The 19713-nt window shown below is 51.9% G+C and overlaps 1 protein-coding gene across 1 annotated transcript in view; it reads left to right on the forward strand.

Annotated features, from left to right (window-relative positions):
* The first annotated feature begins 1403 nt into the window (after positions 1 to 1403).
* Positions 1404 to 19713, forward strand: part of IMPA2 (inositol monophosphatase 2) — a 50709-nt gene continuing 32399 nt past the window's right edge. The window contains exons 1-2 of the mRNA XM_055238617.2: positions 1404 to 1694; positions 18943 to 19076. Coding sequence (XP_055094592.1) covers positions 1599 to 1694; positions 18943 to 19076 — 230 coding nt within the window. The 5' untranslated portion in view covers positions 1404 to 1598. The remainder of the gene's footprint in view (positions 1695 to 18942; positions 19077 to 19713) is intronic.

Genomic DNA, 19713 nt, shown 5'->3' on the forward strand with positions numbered 1-19713 from the left:
AAAACTAAAAACGTTTAATTTCATTATTAGGTTTAAGTGTGTAAAAAATGCCCCATCAAGGTTCTTGTACAAACTCCCATTATTCTCCCAGACTCCGAAGTGGCACTCCAGAATAATTTTACGTGGGTCAGCATCTTTTATAAAACGGGCAGGCAGAGCGGCTTATGAAATTAACCTTGGAAACCACGCGGCCACTCTTTCGGGAAATGCCTCCTATTTATGTTTACACGGGCCAGCAAGAGAATCCAAGGTTAGAAAGGTCATTCCTCACTACAGAGGCTCATCGGAATCACAGTTCTGTCTCCAAGTTCGAGTTTTGGCTGTAAAGAGTTTATAAAGCCCAGCCGCTGTCCTCGCAGTGTTTGGGGTTAGCGGAGGGAGAGCTTGTTTGCGACCAAACTTGCCGCGCGGGGCGGCCGCCCGCAGGAACACTGCGGCCTTGTGCGCTCGGCGGTCTGAGCTCCTGCGAGGCCGAGAACTACGCCTGGCGCCCAGCGGCCTCCGCGAACAAAAAGCGATCGGTCGGAAGGTGCTGGCTCAGCCGCCCCTGGCGCTCGAGCCCGAATCCGGCCACAGACCATGAAGGAACGCACGGCGCCACGTGCGCGGGGATCGGCGGGAGAGACGCTCCCCTGTACCTCCGCGGCTGGGCCGGCACCGCACGGGTCCACCCAGACAGTAGCTGCCCCAGGCCCCCAATACAGCCGCTCCTAGCTCCTCCCTCCCAGCTCCGCGGTGGCCCAAGCCGCCCTCCGCGCGCCGGACCCAGCACAGTACGGAGCTCTCTCTGCACGAGCCGGGGGTGGGGCCTGTCTCAGCGCGCGGCGGTGGGGCGGGGCTTGGACGCGGGCCGGGCTCAACTTGAGGGAGGCGGGGCTCGAGGCTCAGAGGAGTTAGACTTGGAGCCTGCTCCGCGCGCTGCGGGGCAGGGCACGGCGGAGCAGGATTGGGTCCGCCCCGAGCGGGGAGGGTGATGCGACACCACAGGGGCGGGGCTGGAGGTAAAGCGCGGAGCGGAGAGGGACGAGGCTCCTCACTGATTTGTGTTCAAGGCTGGCCCAGAGGGGCGGGGCCAGGTATGGGGCGCAGCCGGGAGCGGGAGGAGCGGTGCAGGACGGGGCCGGGCACCGCGCGGGACGAGGCCGGGCACGGCGCGGGACAAGGCCAGGAGCAGCAACGAGTGCGGGGCGGGGCCGGGAGCGTCAAGGGGCGGGGAAGAGGGGGGAATGGGGTGGGCCGGGCTCTGCGAGGGGCGGGGTGGGGAGTGCAGCGCGGGCCTGGGCGCGGGAGCAGGGAGCTGGGCGGGGAGCGGGGCGGGGAGCGGGGCAGGGAGCCGCCTGGGCTCGGCACGGGGCGGGGCGGGGCGGGGCGGGGCGGGGCGGGGCGGAGGGCGGGGAGCGGAAAGCAGGACGCGCGGCTCCCGCGGCCCGCTGGCTGCCCTTCCCGCCAGCGCAGGTGTGGGACGGGCGGTGGACTAGGCGCAGAGCTGCGGGAGCAGGCACAGGGAGTGTGGAGCCTGGCGGCGGGACGGCGGGATCCGGTGGGAGCCGGAGTCCCGCCGAGGGGGGCTGGAGGTGGAGGGGCCCGGCGAGGCCGCGATGAAGCCGAGCGGCGAGGACCAGGCGGCGCCGGCGGCCGGCCCCTGGGAGGAGTGCTTCCAGGCGGCCGTGCAGCTGGCTCTGCGGGCAGGACAGGTGAGCGCCGCGGCTGGGCTCGGAACTCCGGGCGGAGCAGAAGCGCGTGGGCCTTGGGAGCCGCCTGGAATGGCGGGGTCCTAGCGCGCAGCGGACGGGCGCCCGGGGTCCGCACCCGAGGGCGCGGGGCGCGGAGCGGTGAAAGGAGCCTTTGTGCTGGTGTCCTGGACACACCTCCCGCGCCCTTCTCCAGCCCCCGGAGCCCTGGCGGCGAGCCCCTCTGCTTTGGAGTTGAGCGGCTAACGTGACCTTTGCATTTGAGTGAGTGGTCAGAATGTGGAAATCTTTCCAGGGCTAGCGTACAGGGCTGTTGATTTTTAAGGACCTATGAATGGATTCAGCTCGGGGTAGGAAGCCCGGGGCTAAGCCCCAGCCGCGTGGGGATCTGGCTGGGCTGCCATTTGATTGTCCTGGCTGCAGCGTCCTCAACCCAAACTTACTCTGACCCACATCCTGAAAGTGGCTGCGCTCCGCGACGGGCACGGACTCAGAGTTCAGGAGGAACTTGTTACACTGCTCGGAAGGATGAAAACCGAGCCGCAGAGCTACCGAAAACCAGCGAGCAGGGTTTAAAATGGAGTGCAGTTCCTCTCTTCTCTTTCATTTTTGTGATTGTTCCTTCCACTTTCCTCAGTACCTTCAGCAGTGCCTGACACACCGACAGTACTGGTAGGCAAGCGAGTGTTGGTTCTCCCAGGACTGTAAGATGGCTTACTCCATGTTTGCCTCTTAGGATGTGATTGTGGGCCGGGCGCAGTGGCTCACGCCTGTAATCCCAGCACTTTGGGAGGCGGAGGCAGGTGGACCACTTGAGGTCAGGAGTTCGAGACCAGCCTGGCCAACATGGTGAAACCCCGTCTCTACTGAAAATACAAAATTAGCTGGGCATGGTGGCGCGTGCCTTAGTTCCAGCTATTTGGGAGGCTGAGGCAGGAGAATCACTTGAACCCGGGAGGCGGAGGTTGCAGTGAGCTGAGATCGCGCCATTGCACACCAGCCTGGGCAACAAGAGCGAAACTCCGTCTCAAAAAAAAAAAAAAAAAGTGATTGTTTTCGGGGATTTGAGAGACAGGCGGTGTGCTGAGGGCAGATTGGCCTTTTATATTCAAACACCATTTGTTTTCTTTTTTGAGGTCTGACAGTCCGAAAATGCTCTACCAGTTTCCCTAGATGTTAAAATCGGACTGTTACCAATCTTAAATTTGAAGTGAGTCGTCATAAAGTGGATAGTGCTTTACCTTGGTGCAAATCCTCTAATCCTGTTTAAAAATTAATCTGCAATTCCAAGTAGACACATTTTTTTGTTGAAGGGCCTTCCTTCCCTTTGTGATTTTAAGGATTTTAAGGACCCAAGCCTCTGTAAAGAATGAATGAATTTAAAAGAGTGTCGTGAAACTCCACCCTCTTTGACCTTTCCCTCCTGTAGGAAACCTTCCTGCAAGGTAGATGAAGCTTGTAGCTTCAGTGCAAGCGTTCTTCCTGGAAAGCAGATCTGCTGTGTGCATGGAACACGGGTTCTCCTTCCATCCTTCCCTGCCTCCCAGCTTTCCTTCCAGAGCAAGCATCAGCCAGATATTTAGGAACTTTTAGGTTCTACCGTAAAACTTTTCTTCCTTGAGGCAGTGAAAAGCCAGCTTAGGATTCAGACATTGCTGTGTAAACGCTGGCGAGCTAAGTTAGGAGTTTCTGTGGTTTTCAAATTTAGATCCTTGAAGAAACAGAAGATTTTAAAATTTTACGTTATTATTTAACAAATGTGCATAAAGAGCTTGCAAGAGAGCTGGAGCAGTTCTAAGGCTCCTATGACTTTTAAGTGATATTTTATGTCTTTGCAACTTGCCAACAACAAAAAAAGCTTTTTTTAAACGCTGGAGAGGGTTGAAATAAAGATGCTGCCATTAGGAGTCTGGTCAGGAAGCCCGGGCCCGCCGGGGCTCCCCCTCAGGCATTATGCTGATGCTTCCTGCTTGCCGGGCAGTGCTGAGGGAATGGCCTGAAGGTCTGCTGGCACAAACAGAAGCCACACAAGGTCATCGGAACCTGTGTAAAGAGGGACAGATTGTCTTCTAATGCAATCGGGGGCTGACTGGAGAAAACATATCCTTTAGCCAGATGACCTGGTTCGGGGTGTAAAGGTCGTGAGTGGTGATCCTTTTGGAGTTCTCCTTAGTGAAGAGCATGTTGGCAAAGTCTCAGGGGCCCCAGATGACCACCCTTCACCAGCACCTAGCATTCTACCGCTCTGTTGTTCGCTGCTCTCAGCTGCCCCTGAGATGGAGTCTGGGTTCTAGATGCTGAAAGATGAGGGAGCCGAAGGAGAGACCTTCCAAGATATAAAGTTTCACTGTCCTTTCTCTCTTAGACACTGGTTCCGCTCAAGGTGGCCCTGGAGAAGCTGCTTCCATTTCCCCTCTGCCCCAATCCTGGCAGGCTTCCCTGTCCCAGGCTCCCAATTCCCTCACCTGCCCCCTCCATGCTTCTGTGCCACTCTTCCTTCCGTGACCCTGGGGATCATCCCTGCCCTCCTAGTTCCAGCCACCCACACTGTAACGGGAGCCTCCTCCCTGGCTGTTGGGCTTTTGGGGAGGGAGTGACCACAGCTCCACCCCAAGTACAGATGACAGTATTCACTGATGTGGATGGTTGTCATCTTTTGTGTGTTGTGTGAACAGAAGTATTGTAGAAATCTCTGCCTTTCAAATCCCCCTGTGGAGTCGAACCGGCTTCTGTTGGGCCAGAAACTTAGACAATTTAGGGGGCAATTTAAGAAAATACAAAATTTGCCAGGCGTGGTGGCTCAAGCCTGTAATCCCAGCACTTTGGGAGGCTGAGGCTTGTGGATCACCTGAGGTCAGGAGTTTGAGACCAACATAGTGAAACCCCGTCTCTACTAAAAATCCAAAAATTGTGGCCGGGTGCGGTGGCTCACGCCTGTAATCCCAGCACTTTGGGAGGCCAAGGTGGGCAGATCACAATGTCAGGAGATCAAGACCATCCTGGCTAACACGGTGAAACTTCGTCTCCACTAAAAATACAAAAAATTAGCTGGGCGTGGTGGCGGGTGCCTGTAGTCCCAGCTACTCGGGAGGCTGAGGCAGGAGAATGGCGTGAACCCGGGAGGCAGAGTTTGCAGTGAGCGGAGATCGCGCCACTGCACTCCAGCCTGGGCGACAGAGCAAGACGCTGTCTCAAAAAAAAATACAAAAATCAGTCAAGTGTGGTGGCACACGCCTGTAATCCCTGCTACTAAGGAGGCTGAGGCAGGAGAATCCGTAGAACCTGGGATGTGGAGGATGCAGTGGTAAGCCTAGATTGCACCACTGCACTCCAGCCTGGGTGATAAGGGTGAAACTGTCTCAAAAAAAAAAAAAAGAGAAAATACAAAATTACAAATTCAAACTTAGATATAAAAGTTACTTAGAATAAGAACAATCACATCTGTAAGTTTCTAAGATGCTAAGAAATACTGCAAATATCACGAAATACACAAAAATAACAATTCTTTCACTGCTTCTCATACTTCTGTAATGCTTTTTGCCCTTTTTCTGGCTTCATACTGTTTGCATCTTTTGAATGACAATGATTTTGTAATATTTTATACGGGGAGAATAGAAAGATAAATTCAGCGTTTCCTGTTGCTTGGCTGATTGAAATTTACTACTGACAATTTAGAAAATTAGGCTTCAAGCTTGTTACTGGTAACAATTGGCCATATAAATTTTTAGGATATCATCAAATTGAGAACCTTCTATGAATTTTTTTATACATTAGTTGTAAGTGAGTCTGTTTTTCACAGACTTGCTTCTGGCTCTGTGCAGTTGAAATCTGGTTTATTTTTGTGATCCACACATTTTCAGTGCCGGTGCCTGTGTCCACCTCACATGCTCCTCTGGTCCTGTATGTTTTTGTCACCATGCCAGGTGGGTCGGTGTGATGGACAGGGGAGTATGTCTGGAAGCGCTTTCTACACTGGATGGCTCTCAGTAACTTAGAGAGAAATGTGACTGCAAACCCTATTGAATGAAGCAAAGTTAGTTCATCTCCTCAGCTTACCTTTAGCCCACACTGGCTGTATCCACGCCAGTGCCACCTGATGCAAAGTCTGATGGAGGGACAGTTTAAGTGGAAAGGCACAAGGTTAGATCTACAGTCAGAACAGCTGACTTTTGCCCATTACAAAAGGGGTTTGTGTACGGCTTTGTGAACACTTTGTTAGGGTCCCTTGCAGGCAAGTGGGGGCCTTGATGCTTAAGGGTCATTAGCTTCACGGAAAATTCATCTCTGTTTACTTGTAACAAAATCTCAGGACAAAGCAGAAAAAGAAAAACCTAGCACTGACCTCAGGACCGCAGACTTCCCCCCTTCTCTTGTTGGCCTTGCACACCCTTGCAGGTTATGCTTCCCGAGACCCGGCCTTGCGAAGTGGGCCTGTTGTCCCCTTGTCCGGCCAGATCTGGTCGCTCTGCTTGGTGTTTGCAAAACACACGTTGCATTTTCTTGCCTTTCTTCTGGCCTATGGAGTATGCAAACCATTCCCTGTCTCCAGAGCCCAGGTCCTGAGCCCCTTCCTTCACGGACCGCTTCTCAGGTGGCCTTCCCTGTCTTTCCAGTGCCCCACCTGGTCCTGCTGAGCTGGCAGTCCCCACAGCTTTATTTATCCTTGCCTGGTGGTGTGCCCTCCACACAGTGGGTCCTTGGAATATGAATACTCTTCTGTCTACCTGTGGCTTTTCAGGCAGAAGGCACATTGGTGGGCTCTGGACCCGTGTCCCCACTTGTCCATCTGGCTTTACCAACACAGTGTTGTTTTGATTTGTGATTTTCCTTTTTGCTGGTTATTCACACCAGGAATTTAATGAGTGAAGTAACACTGAAAGCACATGATGAAGAACAGCAGCACCTGGCCCGCGCTCCCCACCCCTCGTCCTGTGTCCAGAGTCCCTGTTCTCAATTTTCTGAGAGTTACACCTATTTCTAAGTAATATGCTTCTGTCATGCTTTCTTGAGTTGTTCATTGTTGACAGAATTATTCTGTGTTACGCTGTGTAGCGGCCCTGCCCGTGTGGTTCCGTGGGCGTCCGTGTCCATGTTCAGATGGCCATGCAGATGTAACTCATGGTTCAGCCCAGCAGTGTATTCCTTTCTTTCTAATGCAACTTGTATTTTCGTTTAAGTTAAAGAACGTTTTGTTTTGCTTTGCATTTGTCTAGTTTTGATGTGTACCTATTGTGAGCCATCCATCTTCCCAGCAGGATTTTTCATGATCTCCTTGGTGTGGTCACACTCCTTGGGTCATTGCTGTGGAGCAGTGCTTCTCCAGCTTTGGCTGTGTTGGAAGCCCAAGAGGGCTTATTAAGGCAAATGGGGTCCCACCGCAGGGTTTCTCATTCACTAGGTCTGGAGTGGGCACCAGAATATGCATTTCTAACATTCCCAGCTGACATAGATGCTGCTAGTCTGGAGTGGCACTATGGGAACTTCCGCTGCATGGTATTTTATCATGTGAGTACATCACTATTCATTCAACTGTTTTATTTATTATTTATTTTTATTTTTTGAGAAGACATCTAGCTCTCTCGCTCAGGCTGGAGTGCAGTGGCGTGATCTTGGCTCACCAAAACCTCCGCCTCCTGGGTTCAAGCGATTCTCCTGCCTCAGCCTCCTGAATAGCTGGGTCTACAGGCATGCGCCACCATGCCTGGCTAATTTTTGTATTTTTTAGTAGAGACGGGGTTTCACCATGTTGGCCAGGCTGATCTAGAACTCCTGACCTCAAGTGGTCCACCCGCCTTGGCCTCCCAAAGTGCTGGGATTACAGGCACGAGCCACTGCGCCTGGCCTCATTCAACTCTTGAGCAAACTGGATAATGTCCAGTTTGGAGTTAATATGGATAATGTTGCTGTGAACTTTCTTGCACATGTCTTTTGATTATGTATGCATTTCTGTTGGGGATTTATTAATAGTAGGAGTAGAATCGCTGTGTCATTGGGAATGTAAATTCTGCCAAGTAGTTCTCTAAAGAGGATGTACCAGGTTACACTCCACCCTGCAGTGTGTGAGGGTTCCCATTTCCCCACGTCTTCCACAACACGTGGTATGGTCTGTCTTTTATATTGTAGCGATTCTGATGGGCTTGAGGTGGTATTTTATTGTAGTTTTAATTTGCATTTCTTAGATAATTAGTGAACTTAAATGCACATGTTTATTGGCTTTTTTTTTTTTTTTTTTTTTTTTGAGACAGTCTTGCTCTGTCGCCCAGGTTGGAGTGCAGTGGTGCGATCTCAGCTCACTGCAACCTCCGCCTCCCGGGCTCAAGCAGTTCTCCTGCCTCAGCCTCCTGAGTAGCTGGAATCACAGGCATGTGCCACCACGCCTGGCTAATTTTTGTATTTTTAGTAGAGATGGGGTTTCACCATGTTGGCCAGGCCGGTCTCGAACTCCTGACCTCATGTGATCCACCCACCTTGGCCTCCCAAAGTGCTGGGATTACAGGCGTGAGCCACTGTGCCCAGCTGTTTATTGGCTTCTTTGATATTATTTGGGCCGGGCTCGGTGGCTCACGCCTGTAATCCCAGCACTTTGGGAGGCCGAGGGGGGCGGATCACGAGGTCAGGAGATCGAGACCATCCTGGATAACACGGTGAAACCCCGTCTCTACTAAAAATACAAAAAATTAGCCGGGCGTGGTGGTGGGCGCCTGTAGTCCCAGCTACTCGGGGGGCTGAGGCAGGAGAATGGCTTGAACCCGGGAGGCGGAGCTTGCAGTGAGCCGAGATTACGCCACTGCACTCCAGCCTGGGGGACAGAGCGAGACTCCGTCTCAAAAAAAAAAAAAAAAAGATATTATTTGCTTTTAAAATGATGGTAATAACACATTGATTATAAATTTATTCATCCAACAAAGAATCATTGAACAACTCAGAAAGGGCTTTAGCTTTTTTACTCTGTGTGTGAGGGGAGGTTTGGGGCAGAGTCTTGTGTGGGGCTTTATAGGACTCTATATAGGGGACCACCCTGGCTGCCGCATGAGGTCTTGTGTGGGACACTAGGGGGACCAGAATCAGGTATCTGATAGGAAGCCACGTGAGAAATGAGGGTGGATTTGACTGGGGTGCAGTGAAGAAGGTGGTGAAGAAGATTTACTTTGAAGGCTGCGGTGACAGGGTTTGCCTCTGAGTTGGATGTGGGGTGTGAGAGAAAGAGAGGAGCCAAGGATGACTTCAAGGGTTTAGGCCTAAAAAGCTGGTTGAATGGATTTGCCACTTCCCAAGATGGCAAAACTGCAGGTGGAACAGGTGTGGAGCTGGGAGTCGAGTGTTCTCTTCTGCGCAGGTTAAGCTCGAATTGCCAGTAGATTTCTTATTTTATTTTTTTGAGACAGGGTATCACTTTGTTTCCCTGGCTGGAGTGCAGTGGTGCAATCACAGCTTCTACCTCCTGGGCTTAAGTGATTCTCCCACCTCAGCCTCCTGAGTAGCTGGGACTGTAGGCATGTGTCACCATGCCTGGATAATATGTACTTTTTAATTTGTTGTAGAGACAGGGTTTCACTAAGTGGAGATGTTGGATTTGCACCCAAGCTGATGGCAGAGATGCAATGTGGAAGTCATGTCCCTGGAGATGGTATTTAGGGCCCTGTCTCGGACAGGAGGAGAGCAGGCTTGGCCACTGATGGGCTTTGCTGTCGGATGAGCCCAGGTCAGGCTCCCATTTTCCTCCTTGGGAGCCTCACAAATGCCAGTTTGTGGAGGTCATTTCTGAAGTGGTTCATTTCTCGAGAAAAGGCTTCCCCCCTCTTCCTGCCTGGGCTGAGCGCACCTGTCGCTGGAGGAAGAGGAGGCAGGAGGGGGAGAGGAGGCGGTGGTGATGGCCTCCACCTCCTGCCTCGCCTGGTCCACGCCTCTGGTGTTTGCTTAGCTCTGCAGGTTGGGGTCAGCCTACATGAGAAATTCGAAAGCTCGCCAACATTTCAAACATCAGCAGACACAGAATTCCTGTGAGACAGCAGCTGGCAGGCACAGAGTAGCAGCTGTCCCTGTGGTGGGGTGGGGGTCGGCACATGGTCTCCAAGGGTCCAAGGCCCACTGCTCCTGACCCTGTCTGAGAGGTCCCTATCATTTCCTACCCGTTTTGCTAACAAAAGCTGTCTGAGAAGGGGGAGGGCAGAAGCCACTGCCGTTGCCTCTGGGCAGCCTCATCCCAGCCCTTGGCACTGCAGGCTGCCAGTGAAGTCCCACCTGTGCCCCCTTAAGGAGAGGCTGGTAGAGGGCTCATCCCCATGGGGAGAATGAGTCCTGGACTCTGTGGCCCTGAGATTGTCACTTGCTCACCCAAATGAAGCGCTGCCCAGGGGAGATTACTGTCTTTGGAGTTTGGGGCAGGAGGGTGGGTGAAATCACTCAGCCAGAGGATGGAGAGGCTGCTAGTGAGATACAGGCCCCCTCCCCGAGCTTTAGGGGTGGAGGAAGGCAGGAGCTCAAAGGCATGGGGAGCTGAGACATTGAGAAGGAGAGGGGAGTTCCGGAGTCTAGGCCCCTCCCTCTCTCCTGGCCTCCTCCTGGGCCCAATGGAGACAGGAGCCTGGAGCCTGGTTTGCGTCTTCTCTCTTCTGTGGGAGGTGAGGGAAGTCCTTGGTCTCTAGGCTGAGCCAGTCTCAGGATCCTGTGTTCACTGTCCCAGCTCTGCCCTAGCCTGCCGTGAACGCTGCAGGAGGCCTTCTGCAGACTGGCGCCCTGCCCCTGGGCTCACCTCTCATGTGAGAGATGGAGGAGGTGCAGACCTGGCCAGTCACTGCAGTGTGCAGGGGGACTGGGAGGCCATCCCAGCGCCTGGGATGTGGACAGCTTCCTGGAAGAAGTCACAGCTGAGTGTGTCTTTAGAAAGAAAAGCAGGAGTCAGCTAGGAAAGTTAGGTGATGGGTTTGGGAAGGGGAGAGAGAAGAGGAGGGGTTGGGGCCAATAGAGAGATGAAAAGCAGAAGGGGCAAAAGAGAACACAGCACCAAGGACCTGCAAGAAATGCACTTTGGCTGAAATTTGAGGTGGGAGAGGTCAGGACTTGGGGGCCCTGTGTGGAGGGCAGAGTTGCAGGTGGGTGTCCTGCTCGAACTGATGGGGTGTGGCCCTTGGGGGCTGTGAGTTGGGGTGGACTTGATGATGAGTCGTACATTGAGGGAGACAGGAATAAAGGACTTCTGGGTTTCTGGCTTATGCAGCTGGCTGGCTGTCATTGCTTTTGAGAGAAATGTGAGCTGGAGAGGGATTAGGAAGTAATCAATTGTGATGGCTTCAGCCGTGGGGTCAGCTGTGTTTAGCGATGGTGGACTTGGACTGTGGTGCTGGGAACCCCTTCCCTGTACCTTACAGCTGCAGGCCCTTGGGCAACTTTCTCCATTTCTTTGTGCCTCTGTTTCCTCATCTTTAACATGGAGAATAATTTTTGCTGTCCTCAGAGTTACTGTGTGGAACAAATGTACATGTGAACTGCTCAGAACAGCACGGGGCAGAGGAAGCGCCCTGTAAACTTGAGCTCAGGCCGTGGAGCTGGGCAGGGGGTGAGGTGGAGGCCGTCTCCAGGAAGCCCAGCTGCTGAAGGCAGGTCCGAGGGCTTGCAAACACCCACTTTCAAGGAATGGTAGGAGGGAGATGAGCCGCAGAATGGTGGGGAGATAGGAGGAAAGCCTCGAGAGGAGGCAGGGGCCACAGGCCACGGGCCCTGCAACATGGAATGCAGCTTGGATGTGGGTGACGGGTGGCTGCTGGCATTGGTATGGAAGGTGCCAGTGCCTTGTCAGGGCGGAGGGCGACTAGCGATCAAGGTGAGGGGAAATATAGCCACGAGACTAAAGGAGGCATTGAGGATTCGAGAGCCTGAGGTGGGCTGGCCTGGGAGCCACCTCTGCTTGGACCAGCTCCTCCTCTTCCTCCCAGGGTTGAGGTTGTACAGAGATTTGTGATGCATCAACAGCTGTGAACTGCTGACCACATGTGCCACATGACACCATGTGATAGGCATGTTATTACCTGGGTACCTGATGAACTGTTAGGTTTTATTGATTGTCACATGTGTCAGGTTCTTCAGAGAAACAGGACAGGCAGGAGGTGGGTGGGTCCAGTCTGCAGGGTGGGCTGGCAGCTGGAGACCGGGAGAGACAGCTGATGTTCTAGTTCGAAGGCCATAGGGCAGGAAGAGTTGTTCATGTGGACAGAGTCCCAAGGCCATTTGCCGAGAACCCCCTTTTACTTGGGGGAGAGTCAGCCTTTTCATTCTGTTTGAGCCCTCAGCTGGTTGGACAAGGCCTGCCCACAGGAAGGAGGGGGATCTACTTTCCTGATTCAGATGCTGATGCCCTTGCAGAAACAACCAGAACAATTTTTTTTTTTTTTTGAGATGGAGCCTTGCTCTGTCTCCCAGGATGGAGTGCAGTGGCGTAATCTTGGCTCACCGCAACCTCCACCTCCCGGGCTCAAGAGATTCTCCTACTGACTCAGCCCCCTGAGTAGTTGGGATTATAGGCGTGTGCCAGCACACCCAGCTAATTTTTGTATTTTTAGTAGAGACAGAGTTTCCCCATGTTGGCCAGGCTGGTCTCGAACTCCTGACCTCAGGTGATCTGCCTGCCTCGGCCTCCCAGTGCTGGGATTACAGGCATGAGCCACCACGCCTAGCCCAGAACAATGTTTGACCAAGTATCTGTGCTCCCCATAGCTCAGTCAAGTTGACACATAAAATTAACCATCACAACACATTCACTTGTGTTGCAGTAAATCTGGAAGCATAAACATGGGGCGTGTTGTCAGGTGCACACCTCCAGTGGCCACATCTTCCTGACCTGACAGAGGGAAAGACACATCTCCTATTGAAACCGCACTCTGGCAAGGCTCCAGCGTGCTGCTCTTTGGATGATGTACAGGGCCTGGGTTCCAGAGCACATGCCAGCTGCCCTGCAGTGACTGGCATAAAGGTCGGATGGGGACAGGAGCACAAGAACAAGATGGGGTGAGACAAGAAAGATATTTGGACGTCTCCATGAATATGTTAGCCTAGGATGTCTCTGAAGCTGGAGTTGATGGTGACCTTTCCTTTTAGATTTGAAATTCAGGCTTCAGTGACTTCAGGCCTATATTTCATATGTTATACATTAACAGAATGCTACTGGAAGGAGAGACCCGAGCCAGGGGGGTCTGTGAAGTGCATGCTTAGTTAGCGAGTAGCTGAAAAACATTAATTAAAAACCAGGATACCTAACTCATTGCTGGTGGAGTGAGAGTTTAAAATCTCTAAGACTGAGGGAAAATAGCCTTGGTAAAGGGGTTCAGTGGGAACTTACCTGGCAACCCCACGTGCTCCCTCGCCCTGTGGGTGTGATCCTGGCTAAAGGGCAGGGCTGTTTGAGTCTCGCTTACTGATTTTAGAAATACAGCACTTTTCCTCACCTTTTCTCTTAGCATAGGACAATTAGTGAATTAAACGTTTCTTAACCTAGTATTTTAGCATCCTATTTGCAACTTGTACATTGTATGTACAGTAGGTTCTTATTTTTTGTAAAAATACAAAAATTAGCTGAGAAAGTCATTAGATTTTCTCAGATACATGTTCTCACAACTGATACTGGTGAGGTTCTGTTTGTAAATAAGTTTGTGGACCAAGATCTTTTCATACAATACCTCATGTGTTTCCTAAAACAACCCAATGTGTTAAATATACTGTTATTACAGAAGAGGAAATTAAGGCCATGAGAACCCGTATAGAATTTGAATTTAGAGCTGTCTGATTCTGGAGTGTTCTTTATCCCTCTCTACTCCCACTGACATTATGAAACTGCTGAAAACAAGAATTACATCCTGGAAGGGAATTTTTCATACACATCTTCTTCATGAAGAGCTATAGGACAAGGCTTCTGACTTTTTTTAGGTTAGCTTAGTGTCATTGCCTGTTGGTGACTGAAGGAAGCTAGCTGGCGCAGCCCCCATGTGTGCAAGGCCCCGAGTACACCGGATGGAGCCCCATCTGGTGCATATGGGTGCATGTCGCTGGCATCAGCACCTTGCCCAGGGTGAGGGTAGTTCTTGGAGCTATTGGGATGAAATGCAGAGCTCCCAACCTGGAGGAGTGCATGGCCCAGTGGAGGGGACAGGGCAGTGACCAAGTACAGTGGGCTGTGCAGTAGCTGACCCAGGAAGAGGGGCCTCAGCCAGGGCACTGGGCGGACGGCCACATGGGCGACCTCCTGGAGGAGCTGTGCTGGAGTAGATGGAGGCTGAGAGCACAGACAGGCAGGAGGTGGCCAGGGATGTCATTGCAGGCACAAGGGATCGTGTCCAAAGACATGGAGGTACAGGAGGGAGGACACTTGAGGGGGCTTGAGCCTGGCATGGGGCATGCTGCCCTGGCTGGGTGTGAAGGGCCTTGCACACTTGACGCAAGACAGCCCGATTGTGAGGCCAGGTCTAGTGGGAGAGGCTGGCCACAGGGTCACCTGTAGGTAGGTGGTACAGGCATGTTCGAGCCCCATGGCCTTCCTTGTGACACACTCACAAAGAAAGTCATCAGAGAAACTGCAATAATAAATATTAATAAAAGCAGAAAACAGTTAATATTTTAAAAGATTATGAAGGCCGGGTGTAGTGGCTCACGTCTTAATCCCAGCACTTTGGGAGGCCGAGGCGGGAGGATCACTTGAGGCCCGGAGTTTGAGACCAGCCTTGGCAATATCATGAGACCTCACCTCTACAAAATAAAAATAAAAATGATCCAGGCGTGGTGGCGTATGCTCGTAGTTGCAGCCACTGGGGAGGCTGAGGCGGGAGGATTGCTTGAGTTCAGGAGGTCAAGACTACAGTGAGCCAAGATTGTGCTACTGCACTCCATCTGGGGCAACAGAGAGAGACCCTGTCTCAAGAAAAAAATAACAACGGCGCATAACACAACACAGCATCCTGTCTCTGAATCCACTCTTCCCGCCCTGTAACCCATGACTCGGCCCTGTTTTCCTGGCAGGCACACCCAGATTGCAGCATTCCCCAAGCTGCCCCAAGGGCCCCCAGCACCCGCCTCCTCCACACACACAGCTGTGTATGTTTTGAATGTGGAAAACTGAGTGTATAAATACCAGTGAGCTTAGATAAGGTGACACAAAAGGACATATTACAAAGTCTTCTAGCATTTAGTTAACTGTGTGCTCAGTGTGCAGCAGTCAAGGACTCTATGCATTCACTCAGCAGGTGTTCCTGGAGACCCCCATGAGGCAGCCCCCATGCAGGGTGCACCATGGCCTGTTGGAGGTGGACAGAGACAGAGGGTAGAGTTCCTTACCCAGCTAGTTGAGCAGACACATGGAGTGATAAGTGCTGTGGGTGCCAGTTGGTGGCTTGTGTAAGTGCTGTGGTCACAGTCGGGTGAGTGCCCCTCTGCCCGCAGAAGCTGGAGGCTCCTCATATGGAAGGTGATATTTGAACTGAGTCATAAAGGAGGAGGACAGTGGGCTGGCTGAGGCGGTTCCATCAGGAGACTCTAGGGTTAATGTTTCTGTGCTCACCCAGGGACCCAGCTTTGTCCTCCCTCATTGCTCCGAGGTGTTCTCTTCCTGCATGGCTAGCACCACACCTACTTTGTAGCCTGTGGTGAGGGGGAATGGGACACGAGGAAGTGCAAGGCAGTATCCTTTTGAGGATGTGACTTGGAAGTTTCAGGTCTTGCTTCCAGTCCCATTCTCTGGGGCAGAACTTGGTGCTGAGGCCGCACATATCTGCATGGCGTGCAGATTACAAGGCAGCCCTGTGCTTGCTCCAACTTGGGGGTTCTGTTCCTAAAAGGAAGAAGGGGAGACTGGACGTTTGGGGTCAAATGGTCTCTGCTACAAGGGCAAATCTGGAAGCTATTGTGTGCTCCCTTCAGGGGTTTTGACTTTATCCACATAGTGACAGGGCGCCACCAAGTGCTCTGCTGGGGAGACGCATGGTCACCATGAGTGTTTTAGGAAGTGCATCTGGCTGTGCTGGGAGAGTGGGTCTGAGTGCAGGAAGCAGATCTGGTCTAGCTCCAGGAGGTGCGACTTGTGGATGGAAGCACTGGATCTTTTCAACAGGGCAACCAGAAAAACAGCCAGACAGGAGGACCTGGGTGGTCAGCACTCACATAGACACTAGTGTTCCAGTTTGGAAAAATGTTACCGTGTATTCAAGCAGCCCAGTGTGTGTTTTATTCATTCTTTCAAAGAACTCTGTGTACCTGCTGTATGTGTATCTGCTGAATGCCAGGGAGCATTCCTGATGCTAGGGGTACAGAAGGGAAGCAGAAAGAGCTCTGCCCTCCGAGCTCCTGCCTGGGAGAGACAGTCAAAAACAAAACTGACAGGAAGGATGGTTTCAGATGGGATACGATAAGTTGTAGAAGGATCAGAAAACAGGAAGTCCTTGGGGCAGAAACATTTGGTTAGGATCAGTGAGAAAACCCCAGAGTACAGCAGGAGAGCAACTTGGGGCTGACCTGTCAGGTGAGCTGTGAAGGGCTGGCCCTGGGATTTGGAATTTGGAATTTCCCAAGGGCCCTGGGGTTTGGGATGTGTTCTGTGAGCAGCGGGAAGCCATTGGATCATTTTCTGCAGTAAAGTGATGTGATGTAATTGGTGTCTGAAAATTCCCCATCCACCTGCTGCGTAGAGGCTGCAAGGGTGGACGGGTGGAATACTATCCACCCTTGCAGGTAGCTTTATGGCTGCTCCCCATGTGGGGATGCCACAAGCATGAAGTAAAGCCACTGTCTTCTCAGGTGGTGGTCCTGGGTTCAAAACCCACCACCACCTGCCCATCCCGCCTGCTGAGGTGGAACATCCTGGTCTCCTAGTGGCTCTCTTCACATGGGGGTTTGAGAACCTGCTCTAGCTCCATGCTACTGAAGTGAGCACCCCTGCATCAGGGTCACCATAGAGCTTGCCAGAAATGCAGCTCTCAGACCCCAGTCAGACTTGTGCAGCACAGTCTGCCCTTCCTCGAGATCCCAGAGGCTCTGCTGCCATATCCTCTCTGGGGCTGTGTCCCCTGGTTAGGCTGCCTTTCTCACCCCAGCTGTATGCACACACTCCCCACACCACACCACCACACCCACACACCCAGAAATCCATACACACCCAGAGATACACACAGAGACACACATACCCTGCATCTTCCCACACCACACCGATACACACACACCCAGAGATAGACATACAGACACCCTGCATCCTCTCACATCACAGCAACACACACACACCCAGAGATACACACAGAGACACACACCCTGACTCCCCCCATACCCCATGAACACACACAGGTACACAACAGAGACACACACATACCAGGAATCACCATGGCCATACATGAGACAAGCTTTGTGCTGAAGGCCTATCTGGCCAGCTCAGGGTTGAGGGCCCTGGACCATGGGCAGGTGCTACGGGAGCCACATGTGAGGAGTGTGAGATTCACAGACAAGGCCTGTGGAGCTTGATTTGTTGAGACTGCTGTGTGCAAATTGGTGATTTGAGAAAATTGACCTGGTGGCAATCAGCAGGAACTGGGAAACCCTGGCCAGAGGCAGGGCCTGGGCGGTGGGAGCTGGAGGCTGTCATAGGAATATGAAGTCCTGGAGTTATGGCTACCCAGTGGACATGGCTATGTGGACGCTGTATGCTTTTTTTGGTATGACCTATCACATTCTGAATTTTCTATAACATATATCTGTTATTTTTGCAACCAAGATTAAAACAAAAACTGCCTCGGCTCAGTACAGGGTGGGCCAGCTCTGTGATGCAGGCAGTGAGAAGAGCAGGCAGCCTCGTGTGGGGTGGAGCATGTGGGAGGCCGAGTTTCGGGGGCTTCTGCCTGTTCTGTAGAATTCCCCGTGTGCTTCTTCTGGCAGCACAGGGCCTGGCACGAGTAGGTCCTTGGTGTGTGCTTATCAGAAGACGTGATGGATGTCACGTCTGGGTACCTGGCCAATTGATGGTCCTTTGGAGAGAAATACAGGATTTTGGGATGTAGCTAGTTTTGGAAGAAGGCTCTGAGTTCGTTTTTAGGTGCCCTGACTTTGTCATCCTGATGAGGGAGACACCAAGTTGTTAAGACAGACAGAAATGGGCAAGAGCTGGACGCGGTGGCTTACGCCTGTTGTCCTAGCACTTTTGGAGGCAGTGGTGGGAGGATCGCTTGAGCCCAGGAGTTTGAGACCTGCCTGGCTAACATAGCAAGACCCTGTCTCTTCCAAAAATAAAAAATTAGCTGGGTGCAGTACCATGTGCCTGTAGTCCTAACTACTGGGAAGGCTGAGGTGGGAGGATCACTTGAGCCCTGGGGTTTGAGGTTACTGTGAGCTGTGATTGTGACACCACACTTCGGCTTGGGTGACAGAGAGACCCAGTCTGTAAAACCAAACAAAACAAAAAGGAGAAGAAAGGCCTGGGCTGGATCAGAACTGGTCCCTCTGGAGTTGTCCAGGGACTGATGAGCCACTTTTTATCCCTTCCTGTTTGGGTTTTCCTGGGGTTCTTGGGACCATCCCAGTCCTTGCTCCTATGTTTAGCTGTGATGGGTTTAGACCAGTGTGTTGGCAGCTTGCACAGCTGCGGAGCCTGTGTCGGAGCTCAGCCCTGTGGATCCTTGCATGAACTCTGAGACAGCTGATGCTGCTCCAGCCCAGAGCGCGGTGAGAGCTGGCCATGGTTCCTGAAACACAGTTTAGCTCTCCCGGGTTTCTCAGTGGGAACATTTACAATCAGATTCGAGGGCATATCCCATTTCATGGGATAAAGTGAATTAGGGAAAATAAGCTTTTACTTTACACTGAAATCTCCTAAATTTGAATTCATGGGATTATATGGGGCACAGGTGTGTAATATGATCTCGTTTTGGGCAGTTCTTACAGAGGAAGTTTCATGCTGTTTTCAAAACCCCTGTGTTTTTCTTTTACTCGAAGAGAAATTGTTTCACAGGTACGACAAAATAATCTCAAAATAATTTCAAGTAATGGAGAAATAATTATTCTTGTAAAAGAATAATGGTAGAGTCATTAAGGCCCACTAGAAAGCCAGAGAGCCTAGGCTGTGATATTAGCTCTGAGATCAATGATGCAAGTAGTCAGTGACCCACAGAGCCACACCTGCTGTCCCCTCCCCATGGCAGGCTGAATACAGAGGAGACTCAAAGGAGTGGATAATTCCTTTGCCTGGGAGGAGGATGTTTGCATGTTTAACCCAAATCCCGTACTTTTATTTCAGATCATCAGAAAAGCCCTTACCGAGGAAAAGCGTGTCTCAACAAAAACATCAGCTGCAGATCTTGTGACAGAAACGGATCACCTTGTGGAAGATTTAATTATTTCTGAGTTGCGAGAGAGGTTTCCTTCACACAGGTAGGTGTACTCCTCTGGGAAACACCCCCAGTAACCTTGGCCACACTCATAGAGAATGCAGGGTCTGCCAGGGTCAGGGGGCTCTGCCATTTGTTGATGTGGCCAGACGTGAAGCCCTAAGCCACGCAGCCTAACCTGCAATTTGTCAGTTACTTAGTAAGCAAACTCAGCCCTGTTTTCATTCTTTTTATTGTCATCTTAACAACCATCATGTCAATGCATTGTCTTATGAATATTGAAGCAGCTCTTTTTACAACACATGCTCAGGAAAAGCTCCTTGCACCCCTGTACTAAACCATTTGTTATTTCTGGGAGGACCCACTAGAAGTGTGACCCACCCTAAGAAGCCTGGAGTGGTGATGTCCCCTGGTGGCCTGTGCCTGTTCAGCTGCCCGGGCAACTTTCCCAGGAGGATGGGATGCCAAGTGGCACTGGCAGCCGCGTGGGGCCCCCGGCCCATCACCAGTGCTTAGTGATGCACGCCCCCTCGCCCAGGCCAGAGGGCATAGTGGGAATGGCTGCCACAGCCGGGCGCCAGAGCTGTCCCCACAAGAGGCCTGTATGAGCACCTCTTGACCTTTTTGGGGTCACCCTTTGAGTATTTGATGCTAACTATTAATCTTTTGTTCAGAAAAAT

The sequence above is a fragment of the Symphalangus syndactylus genome, chromosome 1, assembly GCF_028878055.3.
Source record: "Symphalangus syndactylus isolate Jambi chromosome 1, NHGRI_mSymSyn1-v2.1_pri, whole genome shotgun sequence".
In the NCBI taxonomy this organism is placed as follows: Eukaryota; Metazoa; Chordata; class Mammalia; order Primates; family Hylobatidae; genus Symphalangus; species Symphalangus syndactylus.